Raw genomic sequence first — 19,174 nt, 5'->3', positions numbered from 1 at the left:
AAGAGAAGTGGAGCCAATTAGGTGCCAAAAAAGAGACCAATACCTGGAAGCAGATGGCATGACTGAAGTTACTAAATGAGCACTTTACATTTATCTTTACCAAGGAAGAGGATACTACTGAAGCCATAGCAAAAGAGATATTAGCTAGATGAAGAATTGATAAAATTGAGGTATTAGAAAGGCTGGCTGTACTTAAAGATGATAAGGACCTGGGACTGAATGGGATGGATCTGATAGTCTGTGGTTGTCCTCCTTGAAAAAGAGAAAACTGAAGGGAGATTCGATTGAGATGTACCAAATTGTGAGGGGCTTGGATACAGTGGAAGGCCCTGGAAGGGCCTATTTATCTTAATAGCGAGGTCAGTGACTAGGGGGCATAGAGTTAAAATGATTGGTAGAAAGAAAGAAGGGATATAAGGAAAAACATTTTTGTTCAGAGGGCTCCAGGGTCTGGAACTCACTGCCTGAAAGGGTAGTAGAGGCAGAAACCCTGAACTCATTTAAGAGGTGCCTGGATATGCACCTGAAGTGCCGTAACCCATAGTGCTACGGACCAAATGCTGGAATGATGGATTAGGCTGGGTGGCTCGTTTTTTAGCCAGGTCTTCTTTCTGTGCTGTAAACTTCCTATGAATATGTGGTGCAGAGGGAATAAGAAGTATAAATTACAGAGGTACCGGCCACAGTCTTTCAATCTCACTTAGATAACGGGATGGTTCCAGAGCACAGGAAAATTTTACTCCCTTGTTTAAAAAGGGATGTAGGGAGAACCTAGCAGCTACAGGCCAGTTTAATCTTGGTGTGGGAAAGGCTTTAGAACAGTAGTCTAGGATAAAATTAGCAGTCACTTGGAAAGGTTGGATTATTGTAAGAAAAGTCAGCACAGTTTTGTTAAAGGCAAATTGTGTTTAACTAGCTTGATTGAGTTCTTTGATGAGGTAACAGAGTTAATAAAGATAATGCAATAGATGTGTCCAAAAGGTATTTGATAAAAGTACCATTTAACAGGCTTGTCTGCAAAGTTGAAGCCCATGGAATAAAAGGAAAAGTGGCAGCATGAATACTAAATTGAGTGATTCCCAGGAAGTGGTGGATGGTTGTTTATCGGTCTAGGTGAAGGTATGCAGTGTGTTTCCCAGGGTCAGTACTAGGACCACTGCATTTTTTGATCTGTATTAATGTTTTTGATTTGGGTGCATAGTGCACAATTTGAAAATTTGTAGATGGCACAAAATGTGATATAATTATCTGTGGGGAGGATATTGCTAAACTTCAAGATGACGTGGACAGGCTGCTAGAATGCCCAAAAGTGGCAGATTAAATTTAATGCAGAGAAGTGCAAAGTGATAGATTTTGGTTGGAAGAATGAGGACAGACAATATAAACTCATAGGTACAATTCTAATAGGGGCACAAGAACAAAGAAACTTGGAGGTATATTTGTAAAAATCATTGAAGATGGCAGATCTAGTTAAAAAAAGTGGTTACAGAAGTGTACAAGATCCTGAGCTTTGCAAATAGAGGCATAGAGTACAAAAGCAAGGAAATTATGATGAACCTTTATAAAAAACTGGTTCAGCCTCAACTGGAGTAATGTGTCTAATTCTCGATACAGCACATGGTATGAAGGCTTTAGAGTGCATATAAAAAGATTTATGAGAATGGTTCCAGGAATGAGGGACTTTGTTTACCTGGATAGACTGGAGCAGTTGGGATTGTTCTTCTTAGAAAAGAGGAGGTTAAAGGGAGATTCGGTAGAGTTGTTTAAAATCATAACCGGTCTAGACAGAGGAGATGGAGAGAAACTGTTCCCATTGTCTGAGGGGTTTAGAAATAGAGGACACAGATTTAAAATGATTAGGAAAAGGTGACATCTTTAAAATCTTTTTTTATGCAGCGAATGATTACAATCTGAAATGCACTGCTTAGAAAGGATGGTGGAAGCAGATTCGTTTGTGGCTTTCAAAAGGGAATTGGTCAAGCACCTGAAGGAAGAGGGCCGGGGTTGGGACTAGCTAATTTACTCTTGCAATGAGATGGCACAGATTTGATGGACTGAATGGCCTCATTCTGTGTTGCAGCAATTCTATGATTTAATGAGCTGTCCAGATAATGGCCCCACCCCCCCCTCGCTTATTTGTCAGAGTCTCACCAATTCTCGCTCCAGCTCAATGATTTTGAGCCAGAGAAATTTGAAACAGACATATCTATTGAAAATGTGTTAGCTCGGGACAATCATACTGTCTACATACAGCTCCGTAATGCAGTCCAGGTGCAGCCTGCCCCTGTGCTGACATCACTTTAGGTCCTATTGCCTCTCCGCCTGATGCTCCCACACCCTTACCTCTGGGTTCTCTGATTTTTGAACCAATTGATCAATTGCTCTAAATACTAAATACAAGTATAGTATATGCAAATATATAGATAATGTATACACAGTTGCTATAAAACTGTTGTGTTCTACCGATTCTCCATGTGTTGATTTAGATATGTCACTTTTTGAATTCTACCTCCATACCATCATGATCTCTGCTTTGCTGCAGTGCTTCTGGCTGGTTTCTGCCCTGCTTTTAAATGTTCTGCCTTCCCATTGTGCTTTGCTGCACTGCCCTAATCTAGTCATTACTGAAAAGTTAAAAACAATTTATGAATGACTTACTTCATACTGCTTACAGGTTATTAGATCTTCACTTATTAAATTTTGTGCATCCCAGAGACTTCTATGTATCGTAAAGAGATTTGTTTCACCTTGTAAATATGCTAACAGCAATGTTCTGGAGAAATGCCAGTTTTCCAGCACCTTCAGGAGCTATATTGTAGTTGTGGCAGTAAATGGCCATTTCCTGTGCATATATTTTTTTGTGAAAAGTCATGAAATTTGAGGGAGGTAATTTTAGCCTAATTCACCCAGTGGGAAACTTATATGATCAGATGAATCTCCCATTTTAAATGTTGCTTCATGTCAGTCAAAACTGAAATCAGATGTTGTGTAGAATGGGTGGCCAGTCTGATTGTGCCAATTTACCATGGGGCAAGTTTGATAAAAATTACTTGCTATAAAGGTTGTATGTTTCAGTATAACAGCATAGAAAGAACATCAATAATATACTACCACTCAGCAGAAACATGCATTTTAAAAAAATTTTCATAATAACATGAATGCAAGAGTGAGGGAGCGATGTTTCAGTTGAACAGAGCCATGGCCAGATCCCATTTGGTGTACTGTATTCAGTTTTGGACACCACTACTCAGGATAGATATATTGGCCTTGGAGAAGCTGCACTGCAGATTTACCAGGCTAATAACAGAGCTTAAAAGGGTTATTTTTTTACGACAGTTTGTATAAACTTTGTTTGTATTCCCTTGAGTTTAAAAGGTTGAGGGGCATCTAATCAGGATGTTTAAAATGATAAAGGAATTCAATGGTGTCACTATTTCCTCTGGTGGGACTCTACCTTTTATTAAGGATATCGAGCAAATTGAGTACTATGTACAATGGAGAGCAGGTTGAAAACAGTTTGTGGAAAGAAGAAACAGACTTATTCGGTGTATGCTTACTTATATAATCTGGCAGTAGCAAAAAAATCGCTTGTATTTTGATTTCTTTCGAATAGAAGAATATGTTTCCCATTTCCTGCAACATATAAAGCCATTTTAATGTTGCTTCTTGTCATATTTCAGGTTCTTTGGGAAGATGAGCGTGCAGAAAAAGGCCTGACTGCCAAACAGTCCTTTATAGATTTGGGATGTGGTAATGGATTACTGGTTCATATCCTGACTAATGAAGGGGTAAGTGAAATTTGAACTGATGGAGCCTTAATGCTGTCTGTAATTACAATGATACTGTTGTTAGATGTTATCTTCTGCTAAATGTAAAGCACGACTTACAGCCTTTTAGTTGCTACAAAGTCACAAAACAGAATGATGACGGACCACCTGGCATCAACCTAGGCACCAGAAATAACATGGCAAACTCAGCCCTATCAACACTGCAAAGTCCTCCTTACTAACATCTGGGGGCTAGTGCCAAAATTGGGAGAACTGTCTTACAGACAAGTCAAGCAACAGCTTGACATAATCATCCTCACAGAATCATACAGACTCAGCAGAGGTGGTGGCATAGTGGTGTGCAGTTGGGAGGGAATTGCCCTGGGAGTCCGCAACATCGACTCCGGCCCCCTTGAAGTCTCATGGCATCAGGTCAAACATGGGCAAGGAACCTCGTGCTGATCACCACGTTCCACCCTTCCTCCATGTTGAATATCACTTGGGGAAAGCACTGAGGGTGGCACGAGCGCAGAATATACTCTGTGGGGGAGTTCAATGTCCATCACCAAGAGTGGCTCGGTAGTAACACCACTGACTGCCCTGGCCGAGCCCTAAATGACATAGCTGCTAGACTGCATCTGGTGGGTGATGAGAGAACCAACAAGAGGGAAAAGCATGCTTGACCTCATCCTCACCAACCTGCTTGCCGCAGGTGCATCTGTCCATGACAATATCGGTATGAGCGATCACTGCACAGTCGTTGTGGAGACGAAGTCCAATCTTCACATTGAGGATACTCTCCATCATGTAGTGTGGCACTAACACCATGTTAATTGGAATAGATTTTGAACAGACCTAGCAACTCAAGACTGACCATCCATGAGCTGCTGTGGTCCGTCATCAGCAGCAGAATTGTACTCAAACACAATCTGTAACTTCATGGCCAGGCATATCCCCCGCTCTACCATTACCATCAAGCCTGGGGATCGACCCTTACTCAATGAAGAGTGCAGGAGGGCATGCCAGGAGCAGCACCATGCATACCTAAAAATGAGATGCCATCTGGTGAAGCTACAACACAAGACTACTTGCGTGCCAAACAGCAGAAGCAGCATGTGATAGACAGAGCTAAGCGATCCCACAACAAACGGATCAGATCTAAGCTCTGCAGTCCTGCCAAATCCAGTTGTGAATGGTGGTGGACAATTAAAGAACTCACTGGAGGAGGAGGCTCCACAAATGTCCCCATCCTCAATGATGGAGGAGCCCAGCACATCAGTGCAAAGATAAGACTGAAGCTTTCGCACAATCTTCAGCCAGAAGTGCCAAGTGGATGATCCACCTCAGCCTCCACCGGAAGTCCCCAGCATCACAGATGCCAGCCTTCAGCCAATTGGATTCACTCCATGTGATATCAAGAAACGGCTGAAGGCACTGGTTGCTGCAAAGGCTATGGACCCTGACAATGTTCCAGCAAGAGTGCTGAAGACTTGTGCTCCAGAACTTATCGTGCCTCTAGACAAGCTGTTCCAGCACAGCTACAACATTGGAATCTACCCGGCTATGTGGAAAATTGCCCAGGCATGTCCTGTACACAAAAAGCGGGACAAATCCACCCCAGCTAATTGCTGCCCCATTAGTCTGCTCTCAGTCATCAGTGAAGTAATAGAAGGGGTCAAGCGGCCCTTGCTTAGCGATAACCTGCTCACTGACTCCCAGTTTGGGTTTCGCCAGGGCCACTCTGCTCCTGACCTCATTACAGCCTTGGTCCAAACATGGACAAAAGAACTGAACTCCCGAGGTGAGGTGAGAGTGACTGCCCTTGGCATCAAGGCCACATTTGACAGAGTGTGACATCAAAGAGCCTTAGCAAAACTGAAGTCAATGGGAATCGGGGGGAAAAGCTCTGCTGATTGGAGTCATACCTAGCACAAAAGAAGGTGGTTGGAGGTCAGTCATCTCAGCTCCAGGATGTCACTACAGGAGTTCTTCAGGGTAATGCCCCCTGCCCAACCATCTTCGGTTGCTTCATCAAAACCTTCCTTCCATCATAAGGCCAGAAGTGGGGACGTTCGCTGATGATTGCACAATATTCAGCACCATTCACGATTACCCAGATACTGAATTAGTCCATGTCCAAATGCAGCAAGACCTGGACAATATCCAGGCTTGGGCTGGCAAGTGGCAAGTAACATTCGTGCCACAGAAGTTACAGGCAGTGACCATCTCCAAAAAGAGAGAACCCAATCATTGCCCCCTGATGTTCAATGGCATTAGCATCACTGAATCCCCCATTATCAACATCCTGGGGGTTACCATTGACCAGAAACTCAATTGCACTAGCCGTATAAATACTGTGGCTACAAGAGCAGGTCAGAGGCTAGGAACCCTGCGACAAGTATCTCACCACCTGACTCCCCATAGCCTGTCCACCGTCTACAAGGGACAATTTAGTCGTGTGATGGAATACTGCCCACTTGCCTGGATGAGTGCAGCTCCCACAACACTCAAACTTGACACCGTCCAGGACAAAGCAGCCCGCTTGATTGACACCACATCCACAAACATTCACTCCCTCCACCACCAGCACTCAGTAGCAGCAGTGTATACCATATACAAGATGCACTGCAGGAATTCACCAAGGCTCCTTCGACAGCACCTTCCAAACCCCAGGACCACTACCATCTAGAAGGACAAGGGCAGCAGATAGATGGTAACACCACCACCTGGAAGTTCCCCTCCAAGCCACTCACCATCCTGACTTGGAAATATATTGCTATTCCTTCACTGTTGCTGGGTCAAAGTCCTAGAAACCTCTTCGTAACAGCACTGTGGGTGTACCTACAGTGGACTGCAGCGGTTCAAAAAGGCAGCTCATCACCACCTTCTCAAGGGCAACTAGGGATGGGCAATAAATGCTGGCCCAGCCAATGAAGCCCACATCCCGTGAATAAATTAAAATAAATTCTTCAGATGTAAATAAAGTTGTAGGTAAGAGACCATTTTTCCTGTTTTTGAAAGGATTTTAAAAATAGGACTGGAAAATTGCAGCTATGAGGTTTTATTTGGAACATAGACTGAAGAGAGATTTGATTGAGGTGTATAAGGTTGAGGGACCTGAGTACAGTGGGTGGAAAGGACATAGGAAATAGGAACAGGAGTAGGCCATTTGGCCCATCGAGCCTGCTTCACTATTCAACAGATTATGGCTGATCATCAACCTCTTACGACATTTTTCCACTACTCCCATGTCCCTTGATGTCATTGGTATCCCGAAATATATTGATTTCCATTAGTAGAGAGGTCAGTGACTAGAGGGCTGTTATAATCCTAGCTGAGGTTACCCCTGGACAAACCTGATCCCAGGGTCGAACCCTGCCTGATAGGTCCTATCTTTTATTTGTTTGTTTAAATATGTGGAGAGTATTTACTGAACGGAGTCACAGGAGTCAGCTGATGAACGTTTTGCAAAACAGTAAAACATTTATTCAACAAGAAAAGATTAACTATATTACAATACTCCTTCACCCACAACTAAACCTTTACAGATATACACAGATTTATAAGGATAGCACAAGTCACAAAAGCTATCTTATACTTTAATTAACAGTAACCTATGGCACCCTGTAGCCAGACACACCACACTCTGACCTCAAATGACAGAGCCACCTCAACCAGATGCTATGGATCTTTCCTCAACTCCCTTCAAATGTTTGTCACACCGTGAGCCAACCAGTCTCACTGAATTCTGTCCTTCACACAGGGTTTCCAATCTCCACTCTCCAAGTCCTTGCCTTGGAATCTTCTCTCAAACTGACGTTTTCTTTCAGACACCTTCCACAAGGGTTCACCTCCAGGATTTCAAACTCTCCTTTGACGATCCTCTTCCCTAAGTCACCACATGCATACAAGTTGTCTTCCGTGCACTCTCTCACCAACTCAGCCTTAACAGTGCACCACTGCTTCACATGCCCATAACAAATAATTAGAAACCTTCAGTTGTCCCTTTGAACCTTCTTGCTTCTTGCAAACAGTTCTTACTTTAAATCTGAAGCTTGGAGCCTTTCTCTCTGCCCCTCACTCTTAACTTTACCTAACAGGACCTTTTCCCAGGTTCCTATCCTTCCTTTGACTACAAGGCCTCCTTAGGACTTTCTCTTCTTCCACTGCTCTGGATTTTTGGGGTTTTTCTTTGCTTGGGACCTTCTGTTCTGCAGTTCCATTTCCCAGTGTCCAGTATCTCTCTGGAGCCTTGGCTTCAACTGAACTTAAAACTGCTGTTTCTTTAGGTCTGTGGGAGGAACAGCACTATTCTTTCTACCCTTGTGTGTTTACTTTTACTTTATAGGAGTCGTAAACTTTTCATTAGAAATGCAAGCAGTCTTTTAAAGTGAAACTAAAACTCCATTTGACCTTTCTTAACACACACACACAGAAATACAAATCAAATTTAAACTTGAAAGCTAAAACTTATTCCTAACATCCACAAATACAAATGTAACTCACTTAAACACACTCTTTCTTAACAGGGGCATAGATTTCAAGTGATTGGTAGAAGGATTAGCGGGGAGGTGAAGAAAATTCTTTTCACTCAAAGGGTGGCAGGGGTCTGGAATTCACTGCCTAAAAGGGCAGTAGAGGCAGAAACCCTCAACTCATTTAAAATGTGTCTGGGTATGCACCTGAAGTCCCATAACTTCCAGGAAAATGGGATTAGACGGGGAGGGGGCTCATTTTCAGGTGGCGCAGACACAATGGGCAGAGTGGCCTCCTGTGCCGTAATTTTTTCTACATTTTTCTAAATTTTCTAAATATCTGGAAAGGAGGGATGTGGGGAGTGTGTGAATTGCTCCTTAGAGCCAGAACGGACACGATGGGTTGAATGCTGTCTTCTGTGCTGTAATGATTCTGATTCCATGTTTTGTAACTCTCTGTTTCAATCAAGAAATGTTTTGGTATTAGAGAGAATAAGTCAATGAGCTTGAGGTTCATCTATGCCCATAGGTCCAAACACTGATATCTGTAGGTTTTAAAAATGAAACCATTGAGAAAACAGTAATATTTGCGATAGGTGAATTAAATAAATATAATGGGGCAGATTCGCTGTAATAAAAATAATGGAGAAGCCAATGGAACTTGCCATTATTTATAAGCAACTTCTGCCAAGTGCACAGTTAAATGTAAAAATCCAGAAGTTGCAGCCTAAGATGTGGCCCCCCTCCAAAGGGCAGAATTTGCCCTTGGTGGGCAGGCGGGCCTCACCGGCTGGGTGGTGGGTGGGCAGCCAACCCCAGATGCCGAAACAGGGCCTGCCGCCATATTGAGTGGGTGGGCCAATTTGAATGGGAAATGCTATGTGCTTCTTGCAGGCGTGGGGGCAGGATTCCCCAACTGTCAAAGTGCGCTCTTTCGTGCATGCGCGCAAAAAAGCGCACTGCTTCCTGAGACTCAGAGAGATTAGTGACAGGTTAAAAAAGCTCTAAAAATAGAAAAATAAAAACATTATTAACATGTCCCCTTCATGTGACAATGTCACACGCGATGGGACATGTTAATAAGTGGATGAGGTTTCATGTTTTATCAGAAGTTCGCTGGGGCTCCTGGCCTACCCACCAGCCTTAAGGTTGGACGGGCAGGGTCTTTAATGGTCTTAATTATCCTGTCAATGGCCTCAATTGGCCATTGACAGGTTGGCGGGTGGACAGCTGGTTTCGCTGTCCGCCCGCCTTCCTAAAAATTTAAATGGACCAGGATGACGTCGGGGGTACCTCCCAATGTCATCCCACGTTATTTTCCCGTCGGTGACCGGGCCCCGCCCCCCAAATCTCCAACCGGAAAATTCTGTCCATAAGCTGTGCAATAATGGCATCTCGCTGTCTGGGCCCCCATTCAAATATATTGAACAGTGTGAAGTACCTGTACTAATAACATTGAAATGGACCAAACTCTCTGCCGAAACAACCAATTGAGTCTATTCCATTCCATTCTAAGTACCCTTTTTATAGCGTAGTAAGTTTTAATTACAACTAAATAACTTCTCTGGCACTGAAAATCAACTAATGTGGAAATTCACTCCTTTGGATTTTAAGCATTATTCGAGAATTATTTTAAAAAGTACATAATTTTCTTCAACTTTTCTGTTATCTTTCTTATCTAAACTTATCTTTCTCTCTTAATCTGATCTTTCCCACCTCCCTTTTGCTTTCTGTACCCGATATGACATTTGATTTACTATTACATTATTATAAGTTGCCCTTCCTGGTTTTGATTGCACTGCTCATTAAAGAATCTTCAATTTGCTTGGTTAAGGAGTTACTCAGGTACTTGCTCTGTTCTCACAGGTCCTAGATGCCTCATTTGCCTTGTTCGAATGCTACTTGGCATGCAAAACCCCATTGAAAGCCTTTTGCGCACAGCAAAAATCTGGCCAGCAGCATTCTAATTAAAATTGTAAATTTGATATATTTTAAGAGACATAGCCATCCCTTCTTAAGTTAATTGATGTTCTAGGAAGTTTGGAGCCATCCAAATGTATGCGCAATGCAATTATGAAAGCTTTTCTCTTTTTAATGAAACAGATTTGATACCATAAAAAAGTCAAGCATCTTGACAATATGGTCCAGGTATCAGGAGAAATAATATAGTAAAATAAAATATGGGTATAAAACAACAAAAATAGTAACTTTGGTTCTCGCTGTTTCTAAATTTTGAGTGTAAAGTTGCACCCATTCAGAATGTTCTGCATATTTCCATGTAAATCTGTTAAGTGCATATTTCCATGTAAATCTGTTAAGTGCAAATTTCCTCAGGACAAAAAAAGAAGCGTGCACCTCTTATGCTGTGGTTACACCAAACTTTGCAAAATTTTGGGTCAATATTTTTGTAAATGCTCTCCCACTGCAAGCAAGAGTAGTGGACAAATGACATTGAAACTGTAACAATTGCCATGCAAAGATAGGAAACTGAATATTCTGAAATTTGCCAGAATGGTAGATGTCAGCCACACCATCCAGCAGTGCACAGGAACTTCCTTTCAGAGGTGGGGAAGGAAGAATTAAGCAAGAGTCATCTAGCCTGCTCTCATACCTCCAACAAGTGGTAAAGGCCTGAGAATATATATTTATTGAAAGTGATATGATGCCATGGTCTGATGAGGCTGTAGGTTAAGCAAATAATTATGGGACTGAATATGGGACAGGGTTCATGCTATAGTGGAATTTCATATCCTACATTATTGAGGGGGGAAATTGGCAACATCCTTGAATCCCCTTTTGAGCCTGTGATCCAGCCTCTGACTGAAAATATTACATGGTGAATTAATATATTCTTAAGCACAATAAATGCTTTTCAATGCCGTATGACTATGGATAACAAACTTGTGCTGTCTGAAAGGCAAAAATATGTTTTTATAAAGCTTGGAGTCGTATCATGATGATTCTATCTTGCGAAAAAGGAACTATTAAATTGTGCAATAAAACATTACATCTTATTAAGTTGTGTGAAGTGTCTTAAAAAAAGTACTGTGATTGAATAAATGTTGCATGTTTCAGCTTGTCGTTATCTTTTAGCATCCTGGTAGAGGCATAGATGTGAGGAAGAGGAGGATTTGGGATATGTATGGTCCACAGACATGTCTCAAGGTAAGAAGAAGATATGTATTAGTGTATGTTTCTTTTCTACTTTGTAAATTTGCTTACATATTAAACTCAAAGCTGTAGTACTTGCTTTCTACTGTCATAGTAACTTAAAGCCTGATCCAGCCAGATAAATAGCAAAGCAAGTATAGTTATTTTAGATTTGGTGTTTTGTATTTATAATTAATACTTTAAAATCACGTAGAAGTATCTATCCCATTCTCCCTTGAAAAAGCAGGAATAGAGGAATTTGGGTGCAGAGCCTCACAAAACTTTCCTAATATGAATTTACAAAGCACAATTCATGGGGACAGTGGGAGGCATGAATTTCTAAAATCTACCTTCGAGAATCCTACAAAAAAAACTATGCACAATTTTCATCCAGTCTCTAGTTGCCTTGAGTCCATAGTATAAAACTGTGCAAATTTATCATTCTCGAGTGCTAAGAATGACAGGTGTGAAAAGAATTCACAGTAGTGCAGGCTCGGGCAACAGCTAATACACATCATAGAGGCTGAACAAAGTGTTTTGTTCTGTTTGTATTCCAAACAATTATCTGACATTGGGTGTCAAAAGTGGAGAGTATTTTTATACTTCATTTTAATGCGTAAGCACCTCATCTATCTCCTCCCAACAGAGGTTCACCTTTGTTATCTTCAGGTTAACACAGGAATTTCAAGGATGGCATGCACTAGGAGAACCTGGAGTGCAAGAGGTACTAGATAATACAGCAGATCAGAGATTAGCCTTTTGTCTATAAGACTCGGCCCAGAAATTTTGGGCCAGCGAGCGGGGGCGGGGCCCTGACTCAGCCTACTTCCCCCAACCCGCACAGGGAACGCTCAGCGCTTCCAGGTTCAAGTAACACTGGGCAGGCCTTAATTGTCCCGCCCACGTAAAATGGCGGCCCAAAAATTAGGGTTCAGATCCAACCTAACTATCTGTTTGTAAAACCAGTTTGGTTAGTGAAGCAGTATTTCACTTGCACTTCCCTCAATCTAGTCTACTGCATTCGCTGCTCCCAATGCGGTCTCCTCTACATTGTAGAGATCAAACGCAGACTGGGTGACTGCTTTGCGGAACACCTTCGGTCTGTCTGCAAGCTTGACCCCGACCTCCCTGTTGCTAGCCGTTTCAACACACCACCCTGCTCTCATGCCCAGATGTCTGTCCTTGGCCTGCTGCAATGTTCCAGTGAAGCTCAACGCAAACTGGAGGAACAGCACCTCATCTTCCGACTAGGCACTTTACAGCCTTCCGGACTTAATATTGAGTTCAACAGCTTTAGATCATGAACTCTCTCCCCTATCCCCACCCCATTTCCGATCCTCCTTTTTCTAATAATTTATAATTTTTTATATTTATATTTTTTATATATTTTCTTTTCCCACCTATTTCCATTATTTTTAAATGTATTTCTATCTATTGTTTTATCTCTACCTTTTAGCCTATTTCGATCCCTTCCCCCCACCCCACCCTCATTAAGGCTATCTGTCACTTGCTCGTCCTGCTTTCTACCATTAATGTCATCATTAGCATATTCCTCAGCTAATTTCACCACTGTCAACACCCCTTTGTCCTTTTGTCTATGACATCTTTGGCAATCTTTTCTTTGCCTCCGCCTATCACTGGCCCTCTCTCCAGCTCTACCTGTCCCACTCCCCTTCAGCTAGCTTATATTCCATCTCATTTCTATATTTCTTAGTTCTGATGAAGAGTCATACGGACTCAAAATGTTAACTGTATTCCTCTCCGCAGATGCTGTCAGACCTGCTGAGTTTTTTCAGGTATTTTTGTTTTTGGTTCGTCTCTGTTTAGGTTTAGTTGCCACTCTCAAAATTGACACCAAAGTGGCAATTTCACTGTGGAAAATTGTCAAACTGTCTGCTGAAGCACCTTGCTGAGGCCAACTGGAGGGAGTTCACTATGTAGCTCTGTTTTAACTGAGAGTACTTAAAGCTGATGCATGGTGCCTGAAAATGTTCCATAACTTCTCTCAAATTAATGAGCATAACATTTCTCAACTTTTTTTTTAAAAAAAGATTCCATGCCACACTGAAAAAGATCTGCTCAAATTAAATTTTATATTAAAAAAATGAATCCTTGTCATGTGGCATTGCTGACATTTATTGCTGTCCCTTAGTTGCCCTGCTTTCATATACTTCAGAAGGCAGTTAATTAAGAATCAGCCATGTTAGAAAGCACATGTGCACTACTCAAGGTAAGAATGGTGGATTCCAGCTTGAATACAGAGTCAGAGCAGAACTGTACTTATGAGTACCAAACTTGGTAACCAAAGTGGGACACCTATTCCAAAATAGGCAACAGTTAGAAATTATGTTTCGACTATGGCCTAGATCTTCCATTCCAGTTATCAGATCTCTTAAATGCAAGTAGGCTTAGGCAGACAATTCTTCAGGAGCCCCTCTGCCAGCTCTCTCCTCTCCCTCACCACTTCCAGGCTTTTTAGCTCATTGTGTCATAAAGAACACCCATTGATGACAAAGGATTATTTAAATTTTAAGGGGTTAGCAAATCTATGCAGTCCATATCAGCATGATTTGATTGACCAATCATGATGCTTTTTAAAATGAAATTTCAAAGTTCTTTTATCAGCAAATAGGCCACCTGCCAGAGGCCTGCTGTGGCCAAAATCTAGCCCACCCATTGCAGGCAGATTTGCAACAAAGGCTGTGGAGGCTGTCTAATAAATATGAATGACCCTGATCTTGGAAAACCAGCAGTGATCAGACTTGCATCCTTCTGGTAGGCAGGACTGTCAACTTAGAATTGAACTTCCTCAATAGTAGACAATCCATGCCTCTGTAGGAAGAGTGAAATAATAAGCTGCTGCTGTTTTACTAGGAATGTGCCATTACACCAAGTGATGACTTCCTTTTTCCGGATGTGGACTGGATAATTGGCAACCATTCAGATGAGCTAACACCATGGATTCCTGTTGTTGCAGCAAGGTAACTTGCATATTTTTCTGAAAGTTATGATTCGCTCAATGTAGCAATGTACAACATGTTTGTTTCACAATGCTGCCTACCCTTCCATGTATTAGTGCTTGTAACTTCACACCATGACCTCATGGTGTAAACATAAATAAATAATTGTTTTAACGAGGACAGTTAAAAACAGATACACCTTAAAATGTACAACATTGTTTGTAAATTTCTGTCCAACTCCTTTCTTTCAGCTCTCTTTCTCTTTCTTATTGCTACAGAAGCAGTTTGCCAGATGTATGTGCATTGATTCAGCACCTTCATTCCAGCTGTGTTGGTTTATACCCATAGATAAATCATTGCTTTAATATCTGTGTGTGCCAAAACAGAATAAATTAATGAGGAAGGTTTTGGGGTTGCTGTGATGAATTAAATGAAAATAAATGCCATGTAGTTTCTCCAATTGAATGTGACTGCAAAGCATTTATAATACAAAAAGACTCAGGAGTTTATTTCATTTTATGCTGCAGGTCATCCTATTCATGCCGCTACTTTGTCCTGCCTTGTTGTTTCTTTGATTTTTATGGAAAGTACTGTCGAAGACAGACCAAAAGCACACAATACAGAGCATACCTGGATTTCATTACAGAAGTGGGTTCGATTTGTGGTTTTAAAGTTGAGGAAGACTGCCTTCGAATTCCATCTACAAAACGGGTTAGTGTGAAGGATTTTCTTTCTGCGTTTTTTTTTCTTTGTTTGCAGTGAATATTCTTTTTTCCCTAATGTATACATGAAGTTTGTTAAAATGATTGTAATTGTTTTCTTAAAAATTCCCAATTTGGGGTTGCTTTAACATGACTAAATTTAAAGAAGAACTACAACAACAAAAAGCGGCAGGGGTGAAAAGTTGGCTTGCTTTAAGGATCCTGATATAATATTGAGAGTTAAATATTTCAAAATCAATATATATAGGATTGCCAGTTCTTTCGAAAAGCCTATTAATGATTCACTGTGCAACATAGCTCCAGTTAGATTTATATGGGTTAAGCAAACTCTATTTTAGTGATTATTTGTAGAGGCCTAGTGCAACTCTCCAGCCCTGGTCTAGGTGATAGTTTTTACAAATGCATTAAAATCCTTGGCCAAAATCTTGATGCATTTGTTAAACAAAATAGCTATTAAATGACTCTGAAGAATATCATAGCCTCATTTTTGTGAGTTGCTTCCTTTTTTCATGACTTATATTAAGATATTCAAAATGCTGTACTTTTTAGTTTCATTGAAACCTTTCATGTGAAGGCTTAACAACAACAAATTTGAAACTTAAATAGTATTTATGCATTCTTTGGGCTATAAATGTTTGCCGCAGTGTTGAGTCATAGTAGATGTTAAATTATATTGTACAGTGTTGTCACCTTGACCTGCCTCAGCAGAAGCAGTCATGTTAAACCAAAATACAATGAGAGAAGAGAGGCTTTGACAGTTGAGTGTTGGTGTATTTTAATACATTTATTGTGGTTAGTATATCTCATATCTGTTGAAGTTTGCATTTTGGGGGTGTATGTGGAGGACTGGTAGTTTATTTTCAATAAACTATCAAACACCCACTAAATGGATGCTTTCTACTCTATAAACTACAGCTCTCAAGTATGTTTTTTATTTATAGTGTGCAAACTTTCAGTTTTTAACTCAGCGTTCTTACTAATTTAGCAGAACTCTGTAATGCAGACTTAGAAAGAGGAAACATGATGGGATACATAGCAACACCAAGTAAAATGCTGGAATGAGATGCACATTGAAACCTTAAAATTAAGACAAAGCACTAGTGTCCTAACATTTTTTTAAAGCACTTTGGTACAGGTGCAACCAATGGGTTTACACCAGGTGGATATATACTTTGGAAAAAAATGTAAACTGAGATACCGCTGTGTACCATCTGTTCCCAAATTTAACTTCTCTCTATTTCACTAAATTGAAACTTCTTATTCATTGTGCCTTCCAATGGTGGGGAAAAAGTAATATAATAAGACAGACAGATGCTTGATTTTCATTAAGATAAAAGCAAAATACTGCGGATGCTGGAAATCTGAAACAAAAACAAAAATAGCTAGAAAAACTCAGCATCTGCGGAGAGGAATACAGTTGACGTTTCGAGTCCGTATGACTCTTTATCAGAACTTGACTTTCATTAGTTTTTTTTTCCCTTTTTAATGTAGGTTTGCTTGATTGGTAGTCAAAGGACATATTCTCCCTCTGGCGAAGAAAAGTTGGATGAAGAACGAATGCAATATATTAGGGAGAGATATTCTTGTACATTATTTACAGGAAACAATAATTGTAGTGAGGTGAAAGACTCTGCTTCACTTTTTAGTCATGACATTACGGATTGTTCAAATATTGATGATGACATGGTTCGAGATACTTCTGTTGAAACTAATTTTTTTGTGCCCAGCAAGTGGGTGGCTGGATTCCAACCTAGAGAGAAAGTGGAGAAAGTTAGAAACTGTGCTACTTTGCCTCGGGACTTTGTTGATGATATAGTGTTGCAGGTAGCTAAAACACTTTTGAAAACAAATCAGGACAACTGTGAAAATAGCGCTAATAAAGACAGTTCAGGATACTGGAACAAAGGAGGTAAGACTTTGCATTATAAAATACTATGCCCTTTGCCATTCTGTTTTGGATTATGGTGATCTGTATGAACACAGTTTTAACATGTATCACTGATTTCTTGACTAAAGGGACAAATTTTGTTTATAAAGGTATCAGGAATGCCAATGTTAGTTACATTTTCAAAATGGCACTTTCCAAACCTCTCAATGGTATCTTGATAATCAGATAAACAAAGGTCCGTTTCTAATGCCACACTTAATTGTCCTAATTCATCCATTTGGCCATTGCAGTAATCGCTCTAGCTTTTGAAGCTATTATAATTTTACCTCCCTTACAGTCTTTAAATAAAATTTGCCAGATATGTTGGAGGTTGGAGGGAGGTGAGGAGAGGAAGCACTTTTAATTAGAGTAACATTTTAAAAAGCTATTTCTTCATTTACCCTAGACACTTAAGTACCATCAGTTTCCTTTTTAAAAAGAATATATTTTATAGTGATTGATTCTCTGGATCCTTTTCTGCTTTAAGAACAAAAAGCTTCGCGACTTGAGAAATATTACTTATGATGACATTTAGTAATGATTAGTCACCAAATAACAAGCAACTGTACTTGTATGTGCAGGTGCTGCTGAATCATAGCTTCAGGGAAATGTTTCAGTCTTTTGAACACTGAGGTTTTTCAGGATATAGTGCAATTTGTGATCTGATTTTTAAGATGAAGAATAAGGTTTAACAAATGCATAATTATAATTCTGACATTCTTCTACAGATATAAGATAATAATCAGAGGTATCTGGAGAAAGATTTGTTCTTTTAATCAACTGGTGTTTGTTGCAAATTTTCAGTGACTAGATAGTGATGTAGTTAATACAGGAAAATGCATTAGCTACAGTAGTGGTTCTCAAACATTTTTCATTGAAGAGCCCTTTTGCAAATGTTTTAGTAATCAGGCCTGATCCCATCATCTAAATTGTAATACGTCTGAGGACTGATTTAAATTTTAGAACACACATATAGGATTTGTTTTTCCATAAACCAGTAAACAGTATTTGTCCCTGTACACCATGGTTTAGTCACCCTGTACTTGCCTTCTGTAATTGTAGCATGATGGCTAAGACTCAGTCTGTATTCAACCACATTTTTTCAGTTATTAGGACCAGAAGGCACATTTCTATACTTAGGAAACAATGGACTCATTAGTGTTAAAGTATCCCTTCACTAAATAAGCCTTTGAGTTGATGCACACAGAATTGTAAATATGCTGATGTTGCTCTACCAACACAGTTATAAGTGTTAATTTTATAGATGTAATTATGCACATAAAGTGTGCACACACCTAATTCTCACACATTGTAAGGAATACATCCTGTATTATACCAATATTTCCAGTGAAACCTTCATGGCATGTTCATAACTACAAATTGGTAGAGCATTGAGTCCCCCTATTGCAGTCCTACACAGGGTAAATCAATCCCTTAAGCAGGAGAATAAAGTAAAATAGAAATTAGAAAAACATAATTTTGATATGAGGTTTTGTCCCATGAAAGTTTTGGCTGTCAATCATGAAGGCAGATAATTGAAATGCAGGTTTCACCCTGTATCTATGTGAGATAAGGTATAAATCAATTAAGTTCAAAACAATTTACTTTAAAATGTGTGATCAATCAAGGAGCCTACTATCATTATTTGTTATGACACAAGACCCAACGTCACAAAAAAAGATGATTTTTAAATACTGCGCACATATATACTGTATAGACCAGACGCAGGCTTGGGGCTAGCCAGAAGGCAAGAGCAGAGTGAACCCACCACATGTCTGATAAGGTTGGCCCTAATCAATAATATAATTTTGCGGACCCCTGTAAAATCTTTATGGATCCCAAGGGATCCGCAGACCCCAGTTTGAGAACCACTGACCTATAGCACAGAAGCAAGTTATTTGGCCCAAACGATCGATGGTGGTGATTATACTCCATGAGTCTCCTCCCACTAATTTCCCATCCTGCCTCATGTATTCATCAGATTTGCCCATAAGTGTATTCATGCTATCTGTTTCAATGCAATAAGTTCTACATTCGCACTATTCTGTGATAAACATTTCTCTTTTTTATTTAACCGTTGATCACTTAGTAGTACAGAACGTGAGTATTGCTAAAAAATAGAGACGCGTTGCTGAAGCTTTATGACTCCTCATCAGGACAAGCGCAAGAATGC

General features: G+C 40.3%; 1 protein-coding gene across 9 annotated transcripts in view; it reads left to right on the top strand.

Moving 5' to 3' along the window:
* trmt44 (tRNA methyltransferase 44 homolog) overlaps positions 1-19,174 on the top strand; it is a 62,522-nt gene that overhangs the window by 8,768 nt on the left and 34,580 nt on the right. For all 9 annotated transcript variants that reach the window (XR_005943288.1, XM_041189390.1, XM_041189368.1 and 6 more), the window contains 5 exons: positions 3,681-3,788; positions 11,336-11,407; positions 14,267-14,373; positions 14,880-15,063; positions 16,566-16,983. Coding sequence is in view for 8 of the 9 variants with exons in the window: in XM_041189390.1 (XP_041045324.1) it covers positions 3,681-3,788; positions 11,336-11,407; positions 14,267-14,373; positions 14,880-15,063; positions 16,566-16,983 (889 nt within the window). In the remaining variant the exon portion in view is untranslated. The remainder of the gene's footprint in view (positions 1-3,680; positions 3,789-11,335; positions 11,408-14,266; positions 14,374-14,879; positions 15,064-16,565; positions 16,984-19,174) is intronic.

Source organism: Carcharodon carcharias, chromosome 1 (genome assembly GCF_017639515.1).
Source record: "Carcharodon carcharias isolate sCarCar2 chromosome 1, sCarCar2.pri, whole genome shotgun sequence".
NCBI lineage: Eukaryota > Metazoa > Chordata > Chondrichthyes > Lamniformes > Lamnidae > Carcharodon > Carcharodon carcharias.
This window is presented reverse-complemented; position numbering and strand designations above follow the sequence as displayed.